General features: G+C 35.9%; 3 protein-coding genes across 3 annotated transcripts; 2 read left to right on the top strand and 1 right to left on the bottom strand.

The window, feature by feature from the left end:
* The first annotated feature begins 715 nt into the window (after nucleotides 1-715).
* On the top strand, nucleotides 716-5,340 carry LOC108195396 (probable methyltransferase PMT26). The gene is made up of 8 exons (XM_064092511.1): nucleotides 716-2,798; nucleotides 2,887-3,036; nucleotides 3,336-3,606; nucleotides 3,694-3,804; nucleotides 3,893-4,067; nucleotides 4,218-4,490; nucleotides 4,633-4,827; nucleotides 4,916-5,340. The coding sequence occupies exons 1-8, from the start codon at nucleotides 972-974 to the stop codon at nucleotides 5,142-5,144; spliced, it is 3,231 nt and encodes a 1,076-aa protein (XP_063948581.1). The 5' UTR covers nucleotides 716-971; the 3' UTR covers nucleotides 5,145-5,340.
* Nucleotides 5,341-5,873: 533 nt separating this feature from the next.
* LOC108218715 (nuclear transcription factor Y subunit B-3) lies at nucleotides 5,874-6,786 on the top strand. The gene has a single exon (XM_017391796.2). It carries the CDS (start codon nucleotides 5,874-5,876, stop codon nucleotides 6,543-6,545), a length of 672 nt encoding a protein of 223 aa, XP_017247285.1. The 3' UTR covers nucleotides 6,546-6,786.
* A 386-nt stretch (nucleotides 6,787-7,172) lies between these two features.
* On the bottom strand, nucleotides 7,173-21,280 carry LOC108205312 (DNA polymerase delta catalytic subunit). Its single transcript, XM_017375228.2, has 30 exons — nucleotides 20,965-21,280; nucleotides 20,256-20,366; nucleotides 19,969-20,075; nucleotides 19,672-19,831; nucleotides 19,125-19,320; nucleotides 18,874-19,009; nucleotides 17,656-17,793; nucleotides 17,092-17,169; nucleotides 16,804-16,895; nucleotides 15,975-16,041; nucleotides 15,801-15,872; nucleotides 15,240-15,326; nucleotides 14,467-14,586; nucleotides 14,285-14,383; nucleotides 13,286-13,393; nucleotides 13,101-13,196; nucleotides 12,961-13,026; nucleotides 11,827-11,883; nucleotides 11,650-11,737; nucleotides 11,453-11,532; nucleotides 10,798-10,911; nucleotides 10,239-10,353; nucleotides 9,948-10,120; nucleotides 9,740-9,811; nucleotides 9,483-9,557; nucleotides 9,309-9,398; nucleotides 8,980-9,140; nucleotides 8,153-8,226; nucleotides 7,960-8,047; nucleotides 7,173-7,730 (listed from the first exon to the last, which is right to left on the bottom strand). The coding sequence occupies exons 1-30, from the start codon at nucleotides 21,221-21,223 to the stop codon at nucleotides 7,643-7,645; spliced, it is 3,267 nt and encodes a 1,088-aa protein (XP_017230717.1). The 5' UTR covers nucleotides 21,224-21,280; the 3' UTR covers nucleotides 7,173-7,642.
* Between the last annotated feature and the right edge of the window lie 209 nt (nucleotides 21,281-21,489).

Raw genomic sequence — 21,489 nt, 5'->3', positions numbered from 1 at the left:
TACTAGTATTAGAGTCGATTCCAAATGACAATATTTAACAGCAAAAGATCTCTATTATCATAAAAAATGTTCTAAAATATCACTTCAAAACACAATTTCGTGTTATGTTTAAAAAACGTAAGTTGAAGTTGTGTTTTCAGCGAAAACGCAATTTAAAGTCGTGTGTTTTTCTCAGAATTCAAAACACAATTTCAAGTTGTGTTTTAGAATAACAATTAGGATCATTTTTCTTGAAAATGACATTAAGACTTATTTATCTTAAAATAATGGTTTCCGGGATTCTTTCACTTAATGATCTTATATATTTTCAGGAAAAAAGGTGTTATGATCTTATATTAAATTATAATAATCATATATTTCACCAAACACCTCGTACGAGGCAAAGGCCAAAAGGATACATACTTTACCTTCACACATTTCTGGGCTGGTATTCTCTTCTCTCCTTGATTTAGGCATTTAGCTGCTTGAAATCTGGAGAAATATTACGATAACTTCTTTCAATAAGATCAATACAAGCAGTTCTAATTTAGTCTTATACCTATAACATATATGTCATTGATAATGGTTCATTTTACCATTTTAATTTGAAATTTATTTAAATCCTATTGTTCTGTTTTTTACATGCATGTCATGCTATTTAATTTGCTTCCATTCTACATTTCAAGCAATATATTTGGTTTTCTGTTTCGTCTACCTCTGATTTGGATTACGGGGAGCTAGGGAGTCCTGAATGAATAGATGATGATTGTCTAATATTGTTTGGCCTTTTGGATCTGAGGTGCATTGTTATATTAGTTTCGAAATTGATCTGCATTTCATGCATTCTGCGTGTTATTCTACAAATGTTAGGGTTCAAACAAATTATCCCTGATAGTTATGCATGTGGAATATATTTTGACATTGATGAGTGATTTATTTTTGTTTTTTTTTTCCTTGAGGTGTGGAGAAATTTGAAGGAATACTAGGGCAGAATGGCTTTAGGAAAATACTCAAGACTTGATGGCAGGAAATCTCCGACAAGTTATTGTTCAACTGCGACTTTTGTTGTGTTTATTGGACTGTGTTTGGTTGGAGTTTGGATGATGACATCCTCGTCGATTGTTCCTGTTGAGAATATGGAGGAGACGGCTCAAGAGCTCAAGACCGAGATAAAGGAATCCAGGGAGAGCGAGGAGGCAAGCGTTGAGACTGATAAAAAGAGTGAGAGCGACTCTAATATCATTGCTGAGATTGAAAAAAAGAGTGAGAGCGACACAAGTAGTGAGAGCAACACAAGTGGTGAGATGGAAAAAAACAGTGAGGCCGACACAAGTAGTGAGAAGAACACAAGCACGGAGAGCAGCACAGGTAGTGAGAGCATTACAAGTGGTGAAGAGAATACAAGCAGTGAGGGCAATAGAAGCGATGAGAGCAATACAAGTAATGAGGGCAATAAAGACAGCAAGAGCGATGCAAGTAGTGAGAACAATACTAATGAGAGCAAGACAAGTGGAGAGAGTGACAAAAACAGTGAAAATATCAGTACTAGTGAGAACAATGCAAACAGTGAAAACAATTCAAACAATGAAAGCAAAATGAGTAGCAGTAATTTAATCAGTGAAAGCAACACGAGTACTGATACCAGCTCAAACAGCGAGAGCAACACAAGTAGTGAGAGCAAGCCTTATACTGAAACCAACGCGAGCAGTGAGAGCAACACGGCTAGTGAGAACAGTGAAAGCAACACGGGTAATGATAACAACTCAAACAGCGAGAGCAAGGCAGATACTGAGGCCAACACAAGCAGTGAGAGCAACACTGATAGTGAGAACAATGCAAGCAGTGAGAAAAATTCAGACAGTGAGAGCAACACGAGTAATGATAACAACTCAAGTAGTGAGAGCAGCACAAAGGATGATAGCAATTCGGACAGTGGGAGCACTGAAAGCAACACGAATAGCGAAAGCAACACGGACATTGAGAGTGGCAGTGGGAGTAGTGCAGGTGATGAGAGCAGCACAAGTAATAAAAGTCAGCCTAGGCAGTTTGATGACAATCCTGGTAATCTACCAGAGGATGCAACCAAAGGGGACAATGTAACTGTAACCAGTAGTGAAAGAAATTCTACTCAACCTGAGACGACATATGAGCAGCACGCAGAAGGCAGCCAGGAACAGAAGCCAGAAAACCAGAGCGGAAAAGAAGACACTAATGCATCAAAATCTGAGACAGGAAATGTAGAAGATCGAAAAGAAGATAAGGTATCTGATACAGAGGATAAAGAATCTAAAGATGGTGGGAAAAATTCAGGAATTAATGAAAAAAATTGGGTGTATGGGAAAAGCATTTCTGGTGGAAAAGGGGAAGAGGAAGCGAAAGTAACTACATCAAAATCAGATGAAGGAGATGACAAATCAGAAATGTCTAATGAATCAGGATACAAAGATAAAATGGATAGTAATTCTACAGAGATTCATGAAAAGGAGGAGTTGTTACTTTCTGGAGCTCATTCAGAGCTTTTGAACCAGACTGTGACTGAGGAGGGGGCTTGGAAAACACAGGTAGCAGAGTCAAAGAAGGAAACACATAAGTCTTTAGAGCCTTCTGAAAAACCCGGCACTGGTTGGAAACTCTGCAATGCCACAGCTGGGCCAGATTACATTCCATGCCTCGATAATATGCAAGCAATAAAGAGCCTTCCAAGCACCAAACATTATGAACATAGGGAGAGACACTGTCCAGACGACTTACCAACGTGCCTCGTTCCACTTCCTGAAGGATACCAGCGTTCAGTTGAGTGGCCTACAAGCAGGGATAAGGTGGTTTTCTTTTCCATAGCAGTTTATGTTTAATCTATTCTTTGATTAGGGTTATCATTTATATGGAGTCTTGATCTTTTCCCTGCAGATATGGTACCATAATGTACCCCATACAAAGCTCGCGGATATTAAGGGACACCAAAATTGGGTTAAATTTAGTGGTGATTACCTTACCTTTCCTGGCGGAGGAACCCAATTTAAGCATGGGGCTCTACATTACATTGACATCATACAGCAGGTTAGGATTTCTATCTCTCTCGCTCCATCCCTGAATTTCTCTGCACTCTATGGTACCATGTTAATGTAAAAGTCTTCCATTACCTTTAGATAAATCTTGCAAGACAAGAAGCAGAACTATTGCACCGAGTAAAATAATTTAGTACTATATATGGGATTGAAAATTCATTGCAAAATGTAATCAAAGCTTTTAGTAGTGCTTTTTCCTAGGTGAATGGTTTTAGTTTGTGTTTCTGTTGATGAAGATTTGCATCTTGTGGAAAAGTTGTTTTGGCATGCATGTAACCGTTGCCTCTTTAGATTGCCCCTGCTATTGACTGGGGAAAACGATCACGTGTGGTATTGGATGTTGGATGCGGGGTTGCTAGCTTTGGAGGTTTTCTTTTTGATAGAGATGCGTTGACCATGTCATTTGCCCCAAAAGACGAACATGAAGCTCAGGTGCAATTTGCTCTTGAAAGGGGGATTCCTGCTTTTTTAGCTGTAATGGGCACAAAGAGACTTCCATTCCCAGGAAAAGTCTTTGACGTTGTTCACTGTGCGCGATGCAGGGTTCCTTGGCATATCGAAGGTATTCCAAGTACTTCTAATGATTGTACTTAGTAACATGTTTTTACACTGTACATTCTGGCACTAATTTGTTGCTTGACTTATGCAGGTGGCAAGCTTCTCTTGGAGCTGAATCGTTTACTCCGCCCTGGTGGTTATTTTGTGTGGTCTGCTACACCAATTTACCGGGTAAGGCCTGAAGATGTTCAAATATGGGAAGGTAAGAGGCTCTTGTCCTAATATTTTGCTGTAAAATATATGATGTTAGTTTAATACAAATTGTCCATTCTACTCTGATTTGCTGGCAGCAATGAAGAAACTAGCAAAAGAAATCTGCTGGGAACTTATTACAATTGGTAAAGATACTCTCAATGAAGTAGGTCTTGCTGTATTTAAGAAACCCAGTTCTAATAAGTGCTACGAATCAAGAGCACTTAAAAAGCCACCCCTGTGCAGCGACACTGATGATCCAAATGCATCCTGGTAGATTATCTTCAACTAATGGTTTTTGATTTTATGTTTAAATAAGAAAAAAATCCAGCTTAATTTGTTTATCTTTAAGTCTTTCTTAGACAGAACTAATAGGCATTTAAGTTTCTTAAGTATTTGCAAGCTTATGCATCTTCTGTCCAGGAATGTGCCATTGCAAGTGTGCATGCACAAAATACCAGAAAATGAAACAGAACGTGGTTCAAGATGGCCAGAACAGTGGCCTGCAAGATTGGAGAAACCACCCTACTGGTTGTTAAGTTCACAGGTTGGAGTTTATGGAAAGCCTGCACCTGATGATTTTGTGGCAGACTATGAACACTGGAAACGCGTTGTGAGCAAGTCATACGTGAGTGGGTTGGGGATTAACTGGTCTACAGTGAGGAATGTCATGGACATGAGAGCAGTCTATGGAGGGTAAGCAAATCAATTTTCAAAATGGCTGATTTTATTCGTGCTGTCTTTTAATGTTAAGTCTCTTCACATCCTTTTTAAGGCTAAATCTATCCAGGTAATTATAGTCCCTTGCTGAAGATCTTCCTGTTTGATGTGTCTGCAGATTTGCTGCTGCTCTAAGAGAATTAAATGTGTGGGTCATGAATGTAGTGAACGTTGATGCTCCTGATACACTACCTATAATATATGAACGCGGACTATTTGGAATGTATCATGACTGGTGTGAATCATTTAGCACATACCCTCGAACATACGATCTCATCCATGCAGATCATCTCTTCTCCAAGATTAAAAAGAAGTATGTATCTTTTTACATTGACTAGTAACTTAAAAAACACTTCATCCAAATGAGCTTACCAATACCTACTTCCTTTTCAATGTTGCAGATGCAATTTTGAGGCATTTGTTGTAGAAGTTGATCGTATTTTAAGACCAGAAGGAAAGCTTATTGTGCGCGACAACGTCCAGACCATTAAGGAACTAGAGACAATGTTTAAATCTATGCAATGGGAAGTCTACATGTCCTATGCAAAGGACCAAGAAGGGTTGCTGTGTTTGCAGAAGTCAATCTGGCGTCCTCACGATGCAATAACACTCTCATACGCCATCGCTTAAAGGAGACTGTGTTCGCAAGCAGTATTCAAGCCAGCATTTTTGTTTTCGTAGCACTAGTATCTGAATTACCAGTAAGGTGATGACCATTCTAGATTTTGGAAGGCTGAAGGAATTGTGTTTATTCTGAAGCTGGTTTTAGCTTGAGATTGCTAGTATCTATGTATATATCCCTGGTATATGGTAATCAAATGCATTTATTCAGACAAATCTTTAGCTTTCAATGGCAATCATTTTTTATATATTCATTTACCATTCATATTTTGTGGATAAATCACAGTCTGAGATTCAGAAAACAACCATTTCGATTCAAATACGAGCCCCAATTTGTGAATCTGCAAGAACACTTGCAATACATGTCAAAATTCAAGAAAAGCACTGCCCTCCTTACATGTAACTAGGAGGTCGACAATATAAAACTCATGAGAATTACAAGATTAAATTGAAGTGAATGAGCATTTTCAAGGTGAAGCTGGAGGTCCAATAATAAACAAACTGAGTAGAAGCAAGTGAAATGTATGTAAATTGAAGATGAGTAAGAAGCAGAGTGAGAAAGAAACTATAGATAGAATTGGAATCCGAAGGGTCAGGAGCGAGTCCAAGGGTCCAAAATTTGTGCAAGTCATCCATGTGCCCCCTCTTTACTTGCCTATTCCTAAGCTTGAAAAAATTGTCCAATTTATATAAACATTCATCTCAATATCATTCTCTCACCACCACAAAGACAAAGACATGGAATTTCACCAAAATAACAATGGAAGAGAAGTTGTGGTCGAAGATGAGAGGCATCTAATAGCAGGAGCCCCGAGCCCTGAAAGCCCGTGCTCCAAAAGCTATTGCAACAACACCAACAACAACAGCAACAACAACAACAACTGCAATTGCCAGACCAATACTTCCAACACAAGCAACAACAAAGAACAGGACAGGTTCCTCCCCATCGCCAACGTGGGGAGGATCATGAAAAAAGGCATCCCAGCCAACGGCAAGATCTCCAAGGACGCCAAGGAGACGGTCCAAGAATGCGTGTCCGAATTCATCAGCTTTGTCACGGGAGAGGCCTCTGATAAATGCCAACGCGAGAAGAGGAAAACCATCAACGGGGATGACATTATCTGGGCCATAACCATTCTTGGTTTCGAAGATTATGTCACTCCGTTAAAGCATTATCTGGCCAAGTACAGAGAATTAGAAGGCGAGAAGCTTAACGTCCCGAAACAACAACGGCTGCATGATCAGAAAGCAGGCATGCAGTACCCCAGTAGTAGTGTATATTCACCGCCCAATCTCATTTCTCAGCCGTCTTTTGTGCCCAGTGATCCCACTTTCTCCTTGCCTTTCCCGCAAAACTCAATGCAACCGCAGTACAAACAGGAGAGCATTGATGCTGTGGGACATTGGTAAGAACAAAGGGTCTGTGTGTGTAAAATCATTTGTATATTTCTTTGGTTTTGGTTACATGTATTATTATTATTATTATTATGATATACAATATACTGTACTGTGATAGACATATACATTTTGGAATTGTTACCAGAAGATGATAGTATTTGGTTAGGAAACAGAGCAAGTGAATAATTACGTGCTGTGGTTTACTTGTAACATACAGTTTCAAATGTGTTATTCATCACAATACACAAGAATTTTGTCCATGGAGGTGGAGCTACAAATTTACAATAATTTGTATTTATCAGAGGCTAGTTTGACGGCAGCTATTCCCAACTTGTTAAGAAATTTGCCAAAGTATTCTAACACAAACGATTACAGGAATACTTTTCCTCGTTCTAATGAAATAGCACTAATCCCTACTCGGAACGAGTTTCTCCTATTACACATTGAGCCTTAACAGGGTCTAAATCACATACACTAGTCACCAATGCTCTTTATACCAGAACTCTCTTTTCTTTCTTTTCTTGAATATAATGGTACTAGTGTCATCTCAAACTTAAACCTCCATATGAAACAAACATCAGCCAACAATTTATGCCAGACCAGCTAACGAATCCGAAAGAACGAATATGCACTACAGTATGTAAAAAAACCAAACTTACCATTTACGCTGCAATTGAATACGTGAATACAAACATATAAACACTACTCATTGGATAAATTACTTGGATGATTGACTAAAACTCTGATATTTAGTGTAAACGTAAGCTACAAATATACATCAGATATTATGACATCACTACTGGTAAAACTACATGACAGTTATTTTGTCATCTGCTAAAGCATAGTATAACCACCAGTCCTCATGTCCTGTTAAAATGAAGACTCAGCGGCCATATTCTGTCTTCATCATATCATTGAGGCATTTCAAAGACACGGTCACCTTATCGCATCAGTAGATCCTTAAATCTGACTAGTGTAGTTTTTCTAGTTCTCTGATTTCAGCAAATATCTTTTACCAACTGATTTCCAAAATATGGATATTAAGCTCACAGTGGCACGCCATATGCACAGATGTAGACACTTGATTTTGGAACAAGCCTTTGATGATCTCAGAAATTCCACCTATCTAACTGGATTTTGGCTTCTGCCATGTCTTTCTGTGCTTTCTTCCTCCGGTAAAATATTGGACAATCTCGACTGAAATAATCATTGATAAAAGATTACCATAAGCAAAATAGTGACATAGGTAAGCAAATGCATGGAGAAACAAATGTGAGCAATTACGAGGACACCGGTATGCTGACATCCTCAGAAATGTACCATCGAAGTCAATTATAAGGCTCAGAGCACCAGCCAATCACATGCCAAAATTTTCCATGTACTAGTGAAAAAACTAACTGTATATATCTGAGGGGGGGATGCGAACCTAGTGCACAGCACATCCTGATGAAGAGAACCTTGACACTCCTGGCACTGGGTCCAAAGCCTACCAAATAGTTTCTCCAACTCTGACACTACACAACCAAACAATTTTTCAATTAATTTTCAAGCGACTTACAGAAAGTTACTAGTATTGACTAATACCTAACAATAAATAAGATGGAAATAACTATATATACCAGTTGATACAGTTTTGCAATAAAGTTCTGCTTCTCTTCCTTTGCAGTGGGCGCAGATAGTACTGTCTGAATTACTGGCAAAGAACACAGCAGTAAATTATTACAATTATGTAAAAATATTTTACATACATTTCTAGCGTATACGCATTAATGCAGGAAAATGAAAAAATAGCTGTCTGTTTTTTCTCTTCATATCTATAATGATCAAAAGAGGAAAAAAATATCCTCTCAAATATGATACTGAACGTAATCATGCATACTCCCTTTATTTTACAAAGAAATTCTCATTTGAGGTGCTTGTATCATAATCTAGAGATTTCATCAGTTTTTTAATCATTCATTTTGCACAAGAGTTTCTCCTGCTATTATTAACTTCTAAACTATCCTCCCTTCGAATGTTCTGCCAAGGTGCCAAGTTAAGCTGAGAAGCAATTTGACCCTTACAACAGAGCCAAACTACAAAAGTTTGAGACTTTTAAACGGTCACTGTGGAGAAATGGTTTTAATAAAGATAAATGTACTGGCAATCTGGTGACTCTGATTAGTTCATTATAATGATCCCCAAGATGAGGGTAGAAAGCTTTCCAGAATGACACTCATTGCCTACTAGTTGGGAGAACTCGTTACATTTTCAAGCAGAACACTTTGGGGATGTACAGCGGCGATACACTATAATCATGTACTAAGAAACCGAGTGTGTAAGGGAAACATTAGATAAAGAAGTGCTATGTAAGTTACAGTATAAGCAGCGGCAATGAGCAATCGGAATATAATGACAAAAAATATGGAAAGGGAAGTGGCAGGAGAAGCAAGAACTAAAGTCTTACCTAATCAACGCTTTGCAGCCAATGCAACTGAGCTTTTTTTTAGCAAATTTCATTATGCCACCACTTGAGGGAGTAGATATAGAAATAGATCTTGTGTGATCTCCTTGGAGAAGTTCCTTACTTGCATTCTTCAAGATGGGCTCAAATATCCTTAAAAGTGGCTAGAAATTTACAGAAACAGTTATTTGGTAGAAACTTATGATAGTTTGACACTTATTATTTGTTAAAGAAGGGAACTAGTAGAAAAGCTTGAATAGCATAAACAACATAAACAAAATAATTGAGCTCAACATGCTACAGAAGCAGAGGCGGCATACGCTAAAACTAACCTTGCTAATTTGGTTTTCAAGGTAGTACTGAGGATCTATTGGTATGTTGTTTTCAAGGACATAAATAGGATCTTCTGACCGTTCATAAGCCTGTTTATTATCGAATAAACAGCTTAAATTCGTACTAAACTAAGCTACACAGTTTCCAAACCACGAAACCAAGAAACAAATTACCTTGGCACCTTTAGCAGCTTTAACAATAACATATGGTACTCGATCACCAACATTTGGAGCAGTAGCAGCATCTCTCTAATAGGCAAAATATAACAACATAAGCTTTGGTTGTACAGTCAAGTAACCAGCAACTAATTATCACCAGTGTCAATCGTTTTAATGAAGGTAAGCAGAAATTCATAGCGTGACCACCAACACAACTTAATACACAATAAGAAACAATACCATGTAGATCAAGTAAATCAGTTGAGACCAACCTTACGCATTCGTTCTGCTAGTTCAACATGTGCTGCCTTCACTTCATAGTTCTCTCCTGTTTTAGTCAAACCCTATTGAACAGAGGAACACAGGTTGAGTACAGGAAAAACAAGCTTTAATTCAGATCAAACAGAAACAGTGCACAATAAAGGATTATTTAACAGAATCTAGTAAAGTTGCAATTAACTTATCAAAAACTACGCTTACCTTGGTAATAACTAAAAGAGACAAATCCATCCGGTTTTTAAGAAGATCGGAAATGGTATTCTTAACATACTGAACAGCACTAGGAATGTCTCTGTCTATTAGTATTTTGTGAAGGCATTCGGTAACCAAGTTTTTAACCAATAAGCAATTGTCTCTTCGAACTGTTTCAATTCCTGGAGATTAAAAAACATAAATTAAAAAGGGTATTCTGAGAAAATGCCATACAACAATATTACAGTTGGCATAGTATATTTTATCTCAAATATTAACAATCATTTTGCATTTGATAACCTTTGGTGTCCATTTTGTCAAACTTGTTCGGGTTAGTCCACAAAAGACCAGCATATCTCTTCTTGCTAATCAGTAAATATGGATAGTAAACCTTCTCAAACTCTAGTTTTATGGGCTGCCCAAGAAATACAAACAATAAGAAGATAAATGGGTCACATAAAAAGGAAAAAGATATAGTATATATAAAAGAGACAGGACGCATAAGAAAGGAGACAAGCACCTTACACAGATTTTCTAAAGTTACAAAAAAAGCTTCTATACCATTAATTGTTGAGAGGCATATACAACCCTTGTTTGACTAGTTCTATTAATTCAGCAATATCCAGAAGTTGATATTGTTAAGGATAATATAGCAGTGGTCTCTTAACTTTTTAGCCTTTTGTAAGCTACATAGAGGATATGAATGATACATTGATACTTGCCAAGCTAGAGGTCGAACCAATTCAGATTATATATAAAGAAATTTGGTTAAAAAAACTGAAGCCAATGCCTAAAAAGATTGGGCAAGAACTTAGAAGATATAATATGAACAGCTATGTAATAGAATAATATAGTTTACTTTCGTGAACGTTCTGCTAATGTATTCAGCAGCTTCCCTACCAAGATCCATAGCTGCTTCCACATTTGTCACACCAAATAAAACCATAACGGAATCTGTATCTCCATATATGACCTGATATCACAAACAAGTCAGTGTACAAAACAAATTACACAATATAAAGACGAACTGAAGAGGACCCAAGCTACACAAGTGTATCCAGAAAAACAACTTTAGTTTTTTCCTCAATCAATCTGATTCAGCATCTAGAGAAAATTAAGTTAACTCAAGAGGGTTTTGGAATAAGCATAATTTTAGAAGTTGCAGATGTAAGGTTAGAGGCTCCTGTTGTTTACTACATACCAGTATATGTCTAAATTCTTTTAAAAAAAAAAAGACATGGAACTTAACGCCATCCATCTTGAGTAAAATGATCAGGAAAACGGTCGACTTTACACAAGGGGCAACATGGACCAACTCAATTTGCAAAAAAATTAATTAGTTCAATCGAAAATATGACACTAGCTACTCAAAATAATTTCAAAGCACAGATTAGTGAGAAAAATAGATGCCTTCTAGCTAAGCCTTGACAAGTATATACCAGTCATATGTCTGAGCAACTCTAGTGAAAGTATGTCACTGGAATTTTTGTCAGTATTCTCAGTGATTGCTTTACCTCAACATTGTGCTCGTATCCATTAAGTGTAGTAAATTTATCTTCCACGAGTTTTTTGGTATGTTCAATCATCTGTCGACCTTTAAAATGGAAACAAAATCACATGGTTTAGCCCTAAAAGCAAAACACCAACATTAAGCATAGTGCTACTCACATTAATAGCACTAAATAAGATAGGAAAGAAACAATATTCTTACCATAGCTCGTAACACTGGAGGATATTTCTAAACATGGTAATTGACCAATAGTGGCTCCTGTAAACCCATATACAGAATTTGCACTTATCTGAAACATCAAAGACTTAGGGATTAACCAAAGGAACACAATCGAAGACCACACTAAAGTGAATTACTTCAAAAATGCAGTATTCTTACCTTCAAAGCCAGCTGACGCCCATCTAAGACAGCCTTCTCAAGCGGATCTTTTGCTTCCTGAAATCAAATGAAAATGTTAACTACATAAACAAAAGATTGACTAAACAAAAGAAAAAAGAATTTGCTTCAAACCTTTGAGGGTAAATAATCATGTTTAATTCATATAATATGGATGGCACCAAAATTTCTGGTATGCAAGTAAAGGATTTACTGTTGGTTAAATTAAGTCATTATCCGGTATGGACCTGTGATGCAGGACAGATACAGAAAAGGCCCAAAGAAACATAGGTCGAATAATTTTTCAGGCTTTGGAAGCAAGGTAATTAGCAGGTTCTAAATTAAGCTTACTATTATATTTTAGAATAAAATATCAAGGGAAGCTATCTTTTAAAGTTATATCACAAAAAGAAAAATTGCATATTGAATTATACTCCCTCCTACACATTTTAATAGTCTTCTTTACAAATTTCACATTTATTAAGAAATATTAAATGTGATGTCTTATTATAGTTGTCATCACTAAAATTGCATTAATTACACATGAATATAACCAAGTTTTCATCCATTTTACTAGAATTTCATAGTTATTTGCTTAATAATTTTTGAAAGTTGTGTGAGTTAGAGTCAATATTGGAAATAGTATAAAAGTTGCATTGAACAAAGAAGAGGACAAACATTATGGGACATTTTATTTTGACAAACAAGACTATTAAAATGGGATTAGTTATTGCTTATCGATATTGTTAAGTGTAAGCTTCTCATGCATTGAATTTTCATCCGATTTTATTCAAACTCTATATTCATTCATCTTCACCCATCAAAAACACCTACACACACTCACACATAATATCAACTTAACTTAATGATTCATATGCCACTCTGGTAGGCTAAATGCTATTTCCTTGGCACCCATACACAATGGAAGTTATCCAAGTTCGAGCATATAATTGATAAAGGCATTACCCCAAGCCAGAAGTTTAGGGGTAAGCCTACATGGGAAACACAAGAGTAGATGTTTCATTCTAGACTGATCGAAAGCTACAAGATCTTATAAAATTGCACAGAGAATAATAAAATTTAGACAAAGCCCATGGTTGGAAGATAAGGAAATATTGTGTAAACTAAAAAAAGCACCTTCAAATCTGCTTTGGCTCTTTTTCGAGCAGCTAACAATTCTTCAAGTATTTCTGGAAGAATTCCCTGCAAATAAGAAAGTTATATTAGAATATAAGTTAGAATATGTACAGATATTATATTGCACATTTTACAGATACCTTCTGTAAATTTGATTTGACAAATGTATCGCCTGATGGAGTTTTATGTATACTTTCTGGAGGCAGGGCGAGTTTGCGGACATCTTCAGGTGTAACCTTCATAAAATTATCAAAGTCAAGAACAACGATACAAAAATTGCTGAGATCATTAAAGGAAACATTATACGAATTGTAGAAGAGCATACCAAAGTGCAATAACATAAATTATATGCCATCATGATTGATGGATATAAAGATGCAAAATCTAGTGTTGCTATCGGCTTCTCATAAAATCCGGCCCTTGCCTCCAGTACCTAAAGGCATTAAAATTGGAGATGTTAATCATATAAAAACTGCAACCTGAAATTTTACCTTATTTTCATAAAATGTAAAATTAGCACATATGTTGAGATCATATATTGAGCTTGTATAATTCACAAAGCCATGAAAGCAGGTTAATCCGTACAAACTATCAACTGAACTTGACAAAAAAAAAAGTTAACAAAGTGAATAACAGTGATTTTTTTTCTGCCCGACTTTTACAGCCATAGCAGCTGTATTAGTTGGAAATACACAATGTTCACAGTGAAACAACTAAAAAACACATTAGCATGTTGATAATTGATATACGGATGATAAATTCTGATAATTTTGAATCAACCTTCAGTAGAAGAGATTAAGTCCCATGTCTCTGAACGGGTAGTACAGGACACAGAAATGAAATAATATATAACAAGACGTTACTTGTTGCATGAACAGATTAAAAAATATAATCCAGGATGAAGAAAAGGAAATGTAGGAAGAGACTAGTATTAAGATGAGTTAATAAAATAGCTGTAGAATATGACGCATACTCCATAAATGCAATGATCATCACTCATCGAACACAAAGCTGGTCTTGTACTCATTAATGTTGACACAGTTCTTACATTGTAGTAATCAATTATATCTCCTACCAGAAGGACATTTAATTTTGAAACATTTCAAATCTGAAAATGTTTTGTTGCGATATATAATAGAAATAATAAACAGTAAAACAGCAGATCAAATGGATGTCTAGAAAGAAACTTTGTAACCACAACTGATACATTTAAGATGTTGGATACCTATCCACAAGTTATTTGAAACAGGCTGTGAGAATAATAGAGATCCATAAGTTTATCGTCCAGATATTAATTCATAGGCGTTTAATATGATTTACTTACGGTTGCACCCTCAAATGTTCCCTGTTCAGATCCTGCTTGTTTGGCATTTGGTATAACCAGATTCCTTTGTTTAGCTTTCCTTAAAAGTTGAGAAAGGACCTGAGGATACAGTTCACAAAAGTTTAACACATAAAATTCTCAATTACAGCCCCAATTAGAATGTTGGATATTATCAGACCAACCTTGATGCTCTGCCCTCTAGAAAGAAGAAATGAGATAGGGACACCTGTTACTCTAGCCATTTCCACATAATTGTAAATGTACATCAACTTATCCAAAAGCCGCTGAGGCAGATAAGCATCCTGCAAAACAAGCCACCATGACTTAGCAATATTATTGCATATAAATGTTCAATTCCCATCAAGAACAAGAGTATACATGTGCACTCCATAGAGCTATCTGAAAACAGAAACAGAAGTACAAACTGAAGACATTCTTGTTCTTATAATATAATCCCTAGAGATGTTCTGAGAAAAATGGCATGTGCTATACAGACAACATTGCCTCTGCTTGCAACCCAAACAATAATAGATGAAGGTACTGAATAATGTCATAAAATCAATCCCAACTGACAATCAGTACAAACTCGAAGAACTCCTCAACTGAATTCTGAACTATATATTAATTCTACTGTGATTGTAACCAACATTTCCCAACTTAAATGAGAGACTTTCATTCATGTTTCTCAACATGATCATCAGTATAAGCTTTTTTACTTGAAAATTGGGTATGCCGTTCAATCTGTTTGGTAGTGTTCATCACATAGGGGCTCTAGAATATACTTAATTCAGTGTACCGTCACAGCTGGGTCAGTAGTGACAATCATGCAAATACTTACAGTGTGAAGTGTGAACATCAAGAGGTAGGTTTGTAAATGAATGGGTGCACAAATATAAAGTTTAATTCTTGCCCAAACACGTAGACTTTGAACATAAACTTCAAATCAGTATATGACCTTTAAACAATATACAGCCAACCGCCTCCTAGTTTCTGGGTTACCATTCTGAAGGTCTGATATGATTGAATGATGAACATCCTCTTTCTGCAATTAAAAGACGTCATCAACAATATATTATAGGTAAACTTAATATTCAAGTGACGGAAATAAATGATATTTCAGATAGCAAAATTAAATCCCCAAAACTAATAACTCCCTCCCTCCCTCCCTCTTTCTCTCTCTATATATATAGGGCCGCTCTCTATGGAGTACAGTTTTTAGCCTGAGAACACTATTGTTCTGCTGCAGAACAATACAACATTCAAAAGGTGAAAATTTTCCAAAACAATTGTTCTGAACTTTTTAAGAAGTGCAGAATAATTGTTCTCACAAACAAAATGTTCTCACTTGAATCACTGCCTATATATATGATCAAAGTGACATCTTTAGAAATCCAAGACATTACATTCTTACTCTAAATTATATATTCACATTCTATAATTAGCAGTGAATTATAATTACGTGAATAACAATATAATTCAAGCGTCCTAATACTGTAAACAGAAGTTAGAGATTTACCTGCTCGCCAAGAAAATGAGCAGAAACAGAATTCAAAGAGTATGAGCTTAACTTATAATCCCTTTGCATAGCCTGCGCGTATGACAAAATATGTAACTAAGTGAACTTCTAATTAAAATACAATGAACATAGAAGAAATGTTAGCTATCGTGAACAAGCCAGATTGAGTGTAACCTGAAATAAATCAAATTGAACTCTTCCTTCAATGGTAACTTCTTTGCTTTCTCTTGTCCCATACTGTCTGCAAGAAAAAACTATATGTCATTTCTCATTCTTAAGTAATTATGATTAATAATTAAAGAACTTAAATTGGTTCCTTTGAAGTGAAGCCTCGTGCAAGGACCAGAGAATACGTAGAGATCACAACCTATGTAGCCATCCAGGGATTTAAGAAAAAAAGACTCAATTACATTTTGACGGCTATAGTTTAGCATACTTGATAAGATTTTTACTCACAACATACATTTTTATATCGTCAAAATTATTGTCAAAAATTAACTTACTAGTACGCCATATAACTTTAGCCCACGGTTGTAGCCACTATTTGAAACTCGGTGCAAATTGTGGATACCAAAATGCAACTGACTCAAAAAAAATACTAATCCTATAACACAGCACACTAGAACCTGCTTCTTGCTGAAGTCATAGAACTAATAGCAATGAAAATAAAGCCTCATGTAACCAACAGGAACCTATGAAGTAGAAAAATAATGGAAAGTAGAAAGACTTGTGATCACTAGGCATGAAACTCTTTAAATTAAAAGCTTTGATATTTTTGATAATTAACACAAATTTAGCTGTAAACATACGAAGGATATTCTGGTACTCATCCACTATGCTGGATTGCCAATTTACTCAATTTTAAACTATATACCAATTTGGCAATTTAATATTTCATCACGTCAGCTTATCTTCAAACAAGTTTAGCGGAAGAGCAGAAAAAGGATGCAATATACTTGCATTATAAATCAGACAAACAGATGTTTGTATTTAAAAAGCTTACCTAGAAGAAAAGGTAGCATCTTTAACACGAACCCTGCTATTTCTGACACGGCCCAGTATTGGAAATTCTGCTATTCCCAAGGCTTCAGCCCTCTGCATCAGAGAAAAATTGGCATCTTGCTACTTAAAAGCAACAAAGAGAAACCTCAACAACGTGATTTTATCTAATTTAGTACAGAATAGGCCTTCTATTTCTTGATGAAACATCAATTCCAACACTTCACTAATCTCAATCAGTAATTTCTAATTGATTAGATAGTCAAACCAACCACAAACGGTCTTCACAAACCTGAATGAGGTAAGGCAAATCAAATTTGCAGATGTTATATCCAATAATGATATCTGGATCCACTTCGCGTATGAGATCCTGCAGTGACAAAATCTTGCAAGTAAAACTACTAAATTTATGAAAACAATGTACTGTCTTGCTAAAAGTCACATGCCTATTTGACAGGTCAAAGAGAAGAGAAGTTACTACTCAACAGAAACAAAAATGTGCCAATGATGAATCATTCCGGTGCGATGAGTTGATCAAAGAAAGAGCTTAGTGTTATGCGTAAACATAATTCAGAATATTCACATGCATTTCACTTGTTTCCTTAAAAGAATAGCCTGATGTCCACTTGCCAGCATTACTATGCGCATTTTCTACTATTAGAATGAAAATAAATATATTTTCTAAAACAGTAGAAGATTCAGAAAGCTCCAAATATTCCAGATACGTAAACAACACATCTTAGAAAGTACAAAAGGGCTTGTCACCGCAATTCATGGTAGGACTACAGACATAATAAGCATTTGCACCAGGTACAGATCAAACAAGTAACAAAATCAAATGAAGAGAACTAATTACCCTCCAAGCTAGCAATACTTCTTTCTCTGTGTCAAACGACATTACGTCAACACCAACTATTGGCGAGCATGATTTTAGAGTCATTACATTCCTAATGAAAGGTTGATCTTCTCCCTGCAAAGTAACTAAATTGGCCACCTGCAAGAAAAGAAAAACTTAATTTGGGAATTGAAAGAAGAGTTACAGGAAACCGAATAAACACTATTAACCACTTATAAATATTTTTTATCATTCATACACATTGATAGGAATCCTAATAAAGACTTTGATAAATCTTAGGCTGCTTATATAATGTGTCATATGTGAACAATGAAGAAAGAAACTTTATGCAAACTTATCTAAGTGAATATTTTATTTCAGTGAGTAGCCTTAGTACTAAAATAGTTTAAACAAGCTTTATTTATTTCAGTCTTTGATTATCAAAAAAATAATAGATGCAAATTATACAATTCGCATACAAACATGATTTTACATAACTCTTAACATTTTTATGGTTACTACTTAATAAGCAAAAAAAACCATTTTTATGATTAAAACTAAATATGTTATAAACCAACCCTGGGGAAATGGAACATGTAACTTCTTCTATGACTCCCGAGATCAATAAGATACAAAATAAAAAAGACTGAGCATCAACACTTAAGCTTCCCTATGTTACTCCGACTCTTCGGTTTAGGTTGCCGTACCCGTGTCAGACACTTGGACACTCGGACACGACACTTAATACGTGTCGGATCCTTTGACTAAAATGTGGACACTTTGACCAATTTAAAAATTAAATACGAATCGAACTTACAATTCAAAAGAAAGATGTGAGAAAAAAGAAAGAAGCGAGAATGGGATTAAGGTACTGAAGATGCCTAATTAGCAAAATTCCCTACAAAATCATGTCTAATTTGAGTTCTATTGTTACTTTTGTTAAGATGTCTAACTTACCATACTTGTTTATTAGTGTACTACGATGTGTCCCCGTACCCATGTCCAAAATTAGGACAGTGTCCCCGTGTCCCCAATTTTCAAAATTCCCAAGTCCGACACTCGGATACGTGTTGTGTCCGACACTCTGTAGTCCGTACCCGAGTCCGAGTAACATAGAAGCTTCCAAAGCTGAAATTTCTCAAAGCATTATGATTATTCTACTCACAAATTATGTTCATCAAGTAATGGGGACTCAACGTTTTTCACAAAAACAATCTTAATGGTAGAGAAAAGGAATACCTGAATAACGGGATCATGGGTAGGCTCAGGGAACAGACCTTTACGACCAGCACACTCAATGTCAAAACTCAATATACGAAATGGAGCCATCTTAGAGTATTCTCCCTCTGGAACATGGCTTACCAAATTTGAAAAACTTCAAGTGTGTCAAGGGAATCAGTCCACAGATAATAATATCCTTATAAAGCAAATTATAGTAATGGCAGGTTATGTACAGATAAATATTAATGAGTTTTCATTCATTAGGATACAGGCAATCAAACTCTAACTGACAATAAGATAAATTTTTTGCTGTCTTCTTATATTTTCCAGTCAGAACTTCAATCCAGTTGCCCCCAACAATATTGCAGTCTATCATGAAGCGGAGAGCAAATAGAATGTTACTCTCATAGGTCACAAAGCTCTTCATGCCAAGACCATCAATTTGTATGCCTCTATCAAGTATGCCTGCCACATTGTAATAAGAAAAGAGTAGAAAGAGACAGTAAATTTTTAATCACAGGCAATGGCTTACTCAAAATTCAGATTCACCATTACAAATAATGTGTATCCTAGTAGCTCAATATGTTAGATATACTAGATCACGACGTATTTCCATTACAAAACTGGAAGCCATGTAATTTATAGATATGCCAATAAATGAAAATAATTACTAAAAATACATTCATACCCAGCAAGTGTAACATCTAATGTAGAACATTTAACAGCATTACTTAAGTAAAAAACACAATTCAGAATCTATAACATAACAAATTAATGATATATAATAATCTTATGGTCTTAATAGATGAAATTTACCACGACAGCTGGCAACCATTGTTGGCAATGCAACAACGATTTTTAGAAATGGCTGTAAACTCTGTTGCTGATAATACATGATGCTCTTTTTTTGAACCATTTCTATACGACGAACAAATTTGGGAACGTTACTATTTCTGTTAGATTCTCTCATCCTCCCCTAAAAATCAACACAGAAGCAAGTACAAGTATAGTCAATAAACTCACATAAAATTATGATAGCATGTTAATTGATATTGCAAATTATCAACAAAAAAAAAACTTATAATAACATTTCACCAAATAACAAGAAAATACCTCAAGGATCCTATGAAAATTGGAGATGTCATCAGGTCCCATCCCTGGAGGGCAGCTGATATAGAAATAGGGTTCAAATCCATGCACATTGCAACAAACACTATGACCTAATAAACACCAAAAAGAATTAGAAATTCATTAGCATAATATAATAGCATACACATATTTACTTATGGTAAAACACTAAACAAAGATACTGACACAAATTTATAGCATAAGGACTATAACACCAGATTTTGCCAATTCAAACATTGGTGAAATTAAAAAGATGCAAATCAATATGATACCTTCTCTTGTGACGCCAAAGATTCGAATAATAGCAGCAGGACCAGAAGAATTAGGCAACAACTCTTTGTGACTCTCTCCGATCACATAATCTATTTCCAGCTGCTGGAATACTAACAACACAATTCATAAATTAACAGCAGCTGAACAAATCATTCACTCGCAGATGTTCGCAAAGTGTAAGATATATATATATATAATAAAAATTTTAAAAATATATATATATATATGAAATGCCTTGCAAATCATAATGATATAACACCGAAGTAGTTTGACAAATCAATCACGAGCTTATAAACATTACAATATTCAATACAACAAAAAAATCACAAAATATCTCAAAAACGTAACAGAACACTAAATCTCTAAAATATCAAAACTCTGGAATTGATAGTAACAAATGTTACAAAACAAATACAGCTATGAACCACAAAATGTCTCAAATGTGACAATACTTCACGAAAAACCTAAGAATTTAAACACGTACCCAGAACTACATCCCAAATCATGAAAATACATCACAAAAAAATGTAAATTTCACTTAACACATACACTTACTATAAAACTACCAAATGCCTCTAATATCATGACAATACCTAGCAAAAACACTAATTCCCACAAAACAGTGAAATTAACCAAATGCCTCGAAAATCGTGCCAAAACCCTAGAAACAAGTCAAATAACCACAAATCGAGCAAATTAAACACTCACAAATATTCGTAGACTGCGACAAATAAGCCGGCGACAGCGTCGGGCGCTTCCACTTAGCGAGACGCAAAGCAATTGCTTCTCGCTCGTCCATGTCGCGAAGTAACAGCTCTTCCTCTTCGTGAAGTAGGGTTTCATCGAGAAAAACGTCCTCGTCGAGCATATCATCCTCCTCAATCTCCGTCGTGGCGTGCTGTTTTTGCGGCGGCGTTTTGGCCGGCGGCGCCGGAGCGCCCCGCTTCTTCGATTTGCCGTTGTTCATCGCTAATTGAGATAGAGAGAGTGAGTGTGTGTGTGAGAAAAAGTGGGGGGAATGGGAATGACATTCCCGCCTGTTTTGAGTTGGGATTTATATTGGGTACAAAGTCCAGAGATAGTTCAAAAAATCTGAAATCCGATCCGATCCGATCCGATCTGGAAAAAAATCTGAAAAACCAGATCCGAAAAAAACCCGGTCTGGCCCGGCCCGGTCCGAGGGCCTAAAACAGGCCTAGTATTTTCAAAAAAATCCGGATAAAATCCGGATTT

The sequence above is a fragment of the Daucus carota genome, chromosome 1, assembly GCF_001625215.2.
Source record: "Daucus carota subsp. sativus chromosome 1, DH1 v3.0, whole genome shotgun sequence".
NCBI classification, from domain to species: domain Eukaryota; kingdom Viridiplantae; phylum Streptophyta; class Magnoliopsida; order Apiales; family Apiaceae; genus Daucus; species Daucus carota.
Note: the sequence above shows the minus strand (reverse complement) of the source record. Positions and strands in the feature narration are given on the sequence as shown.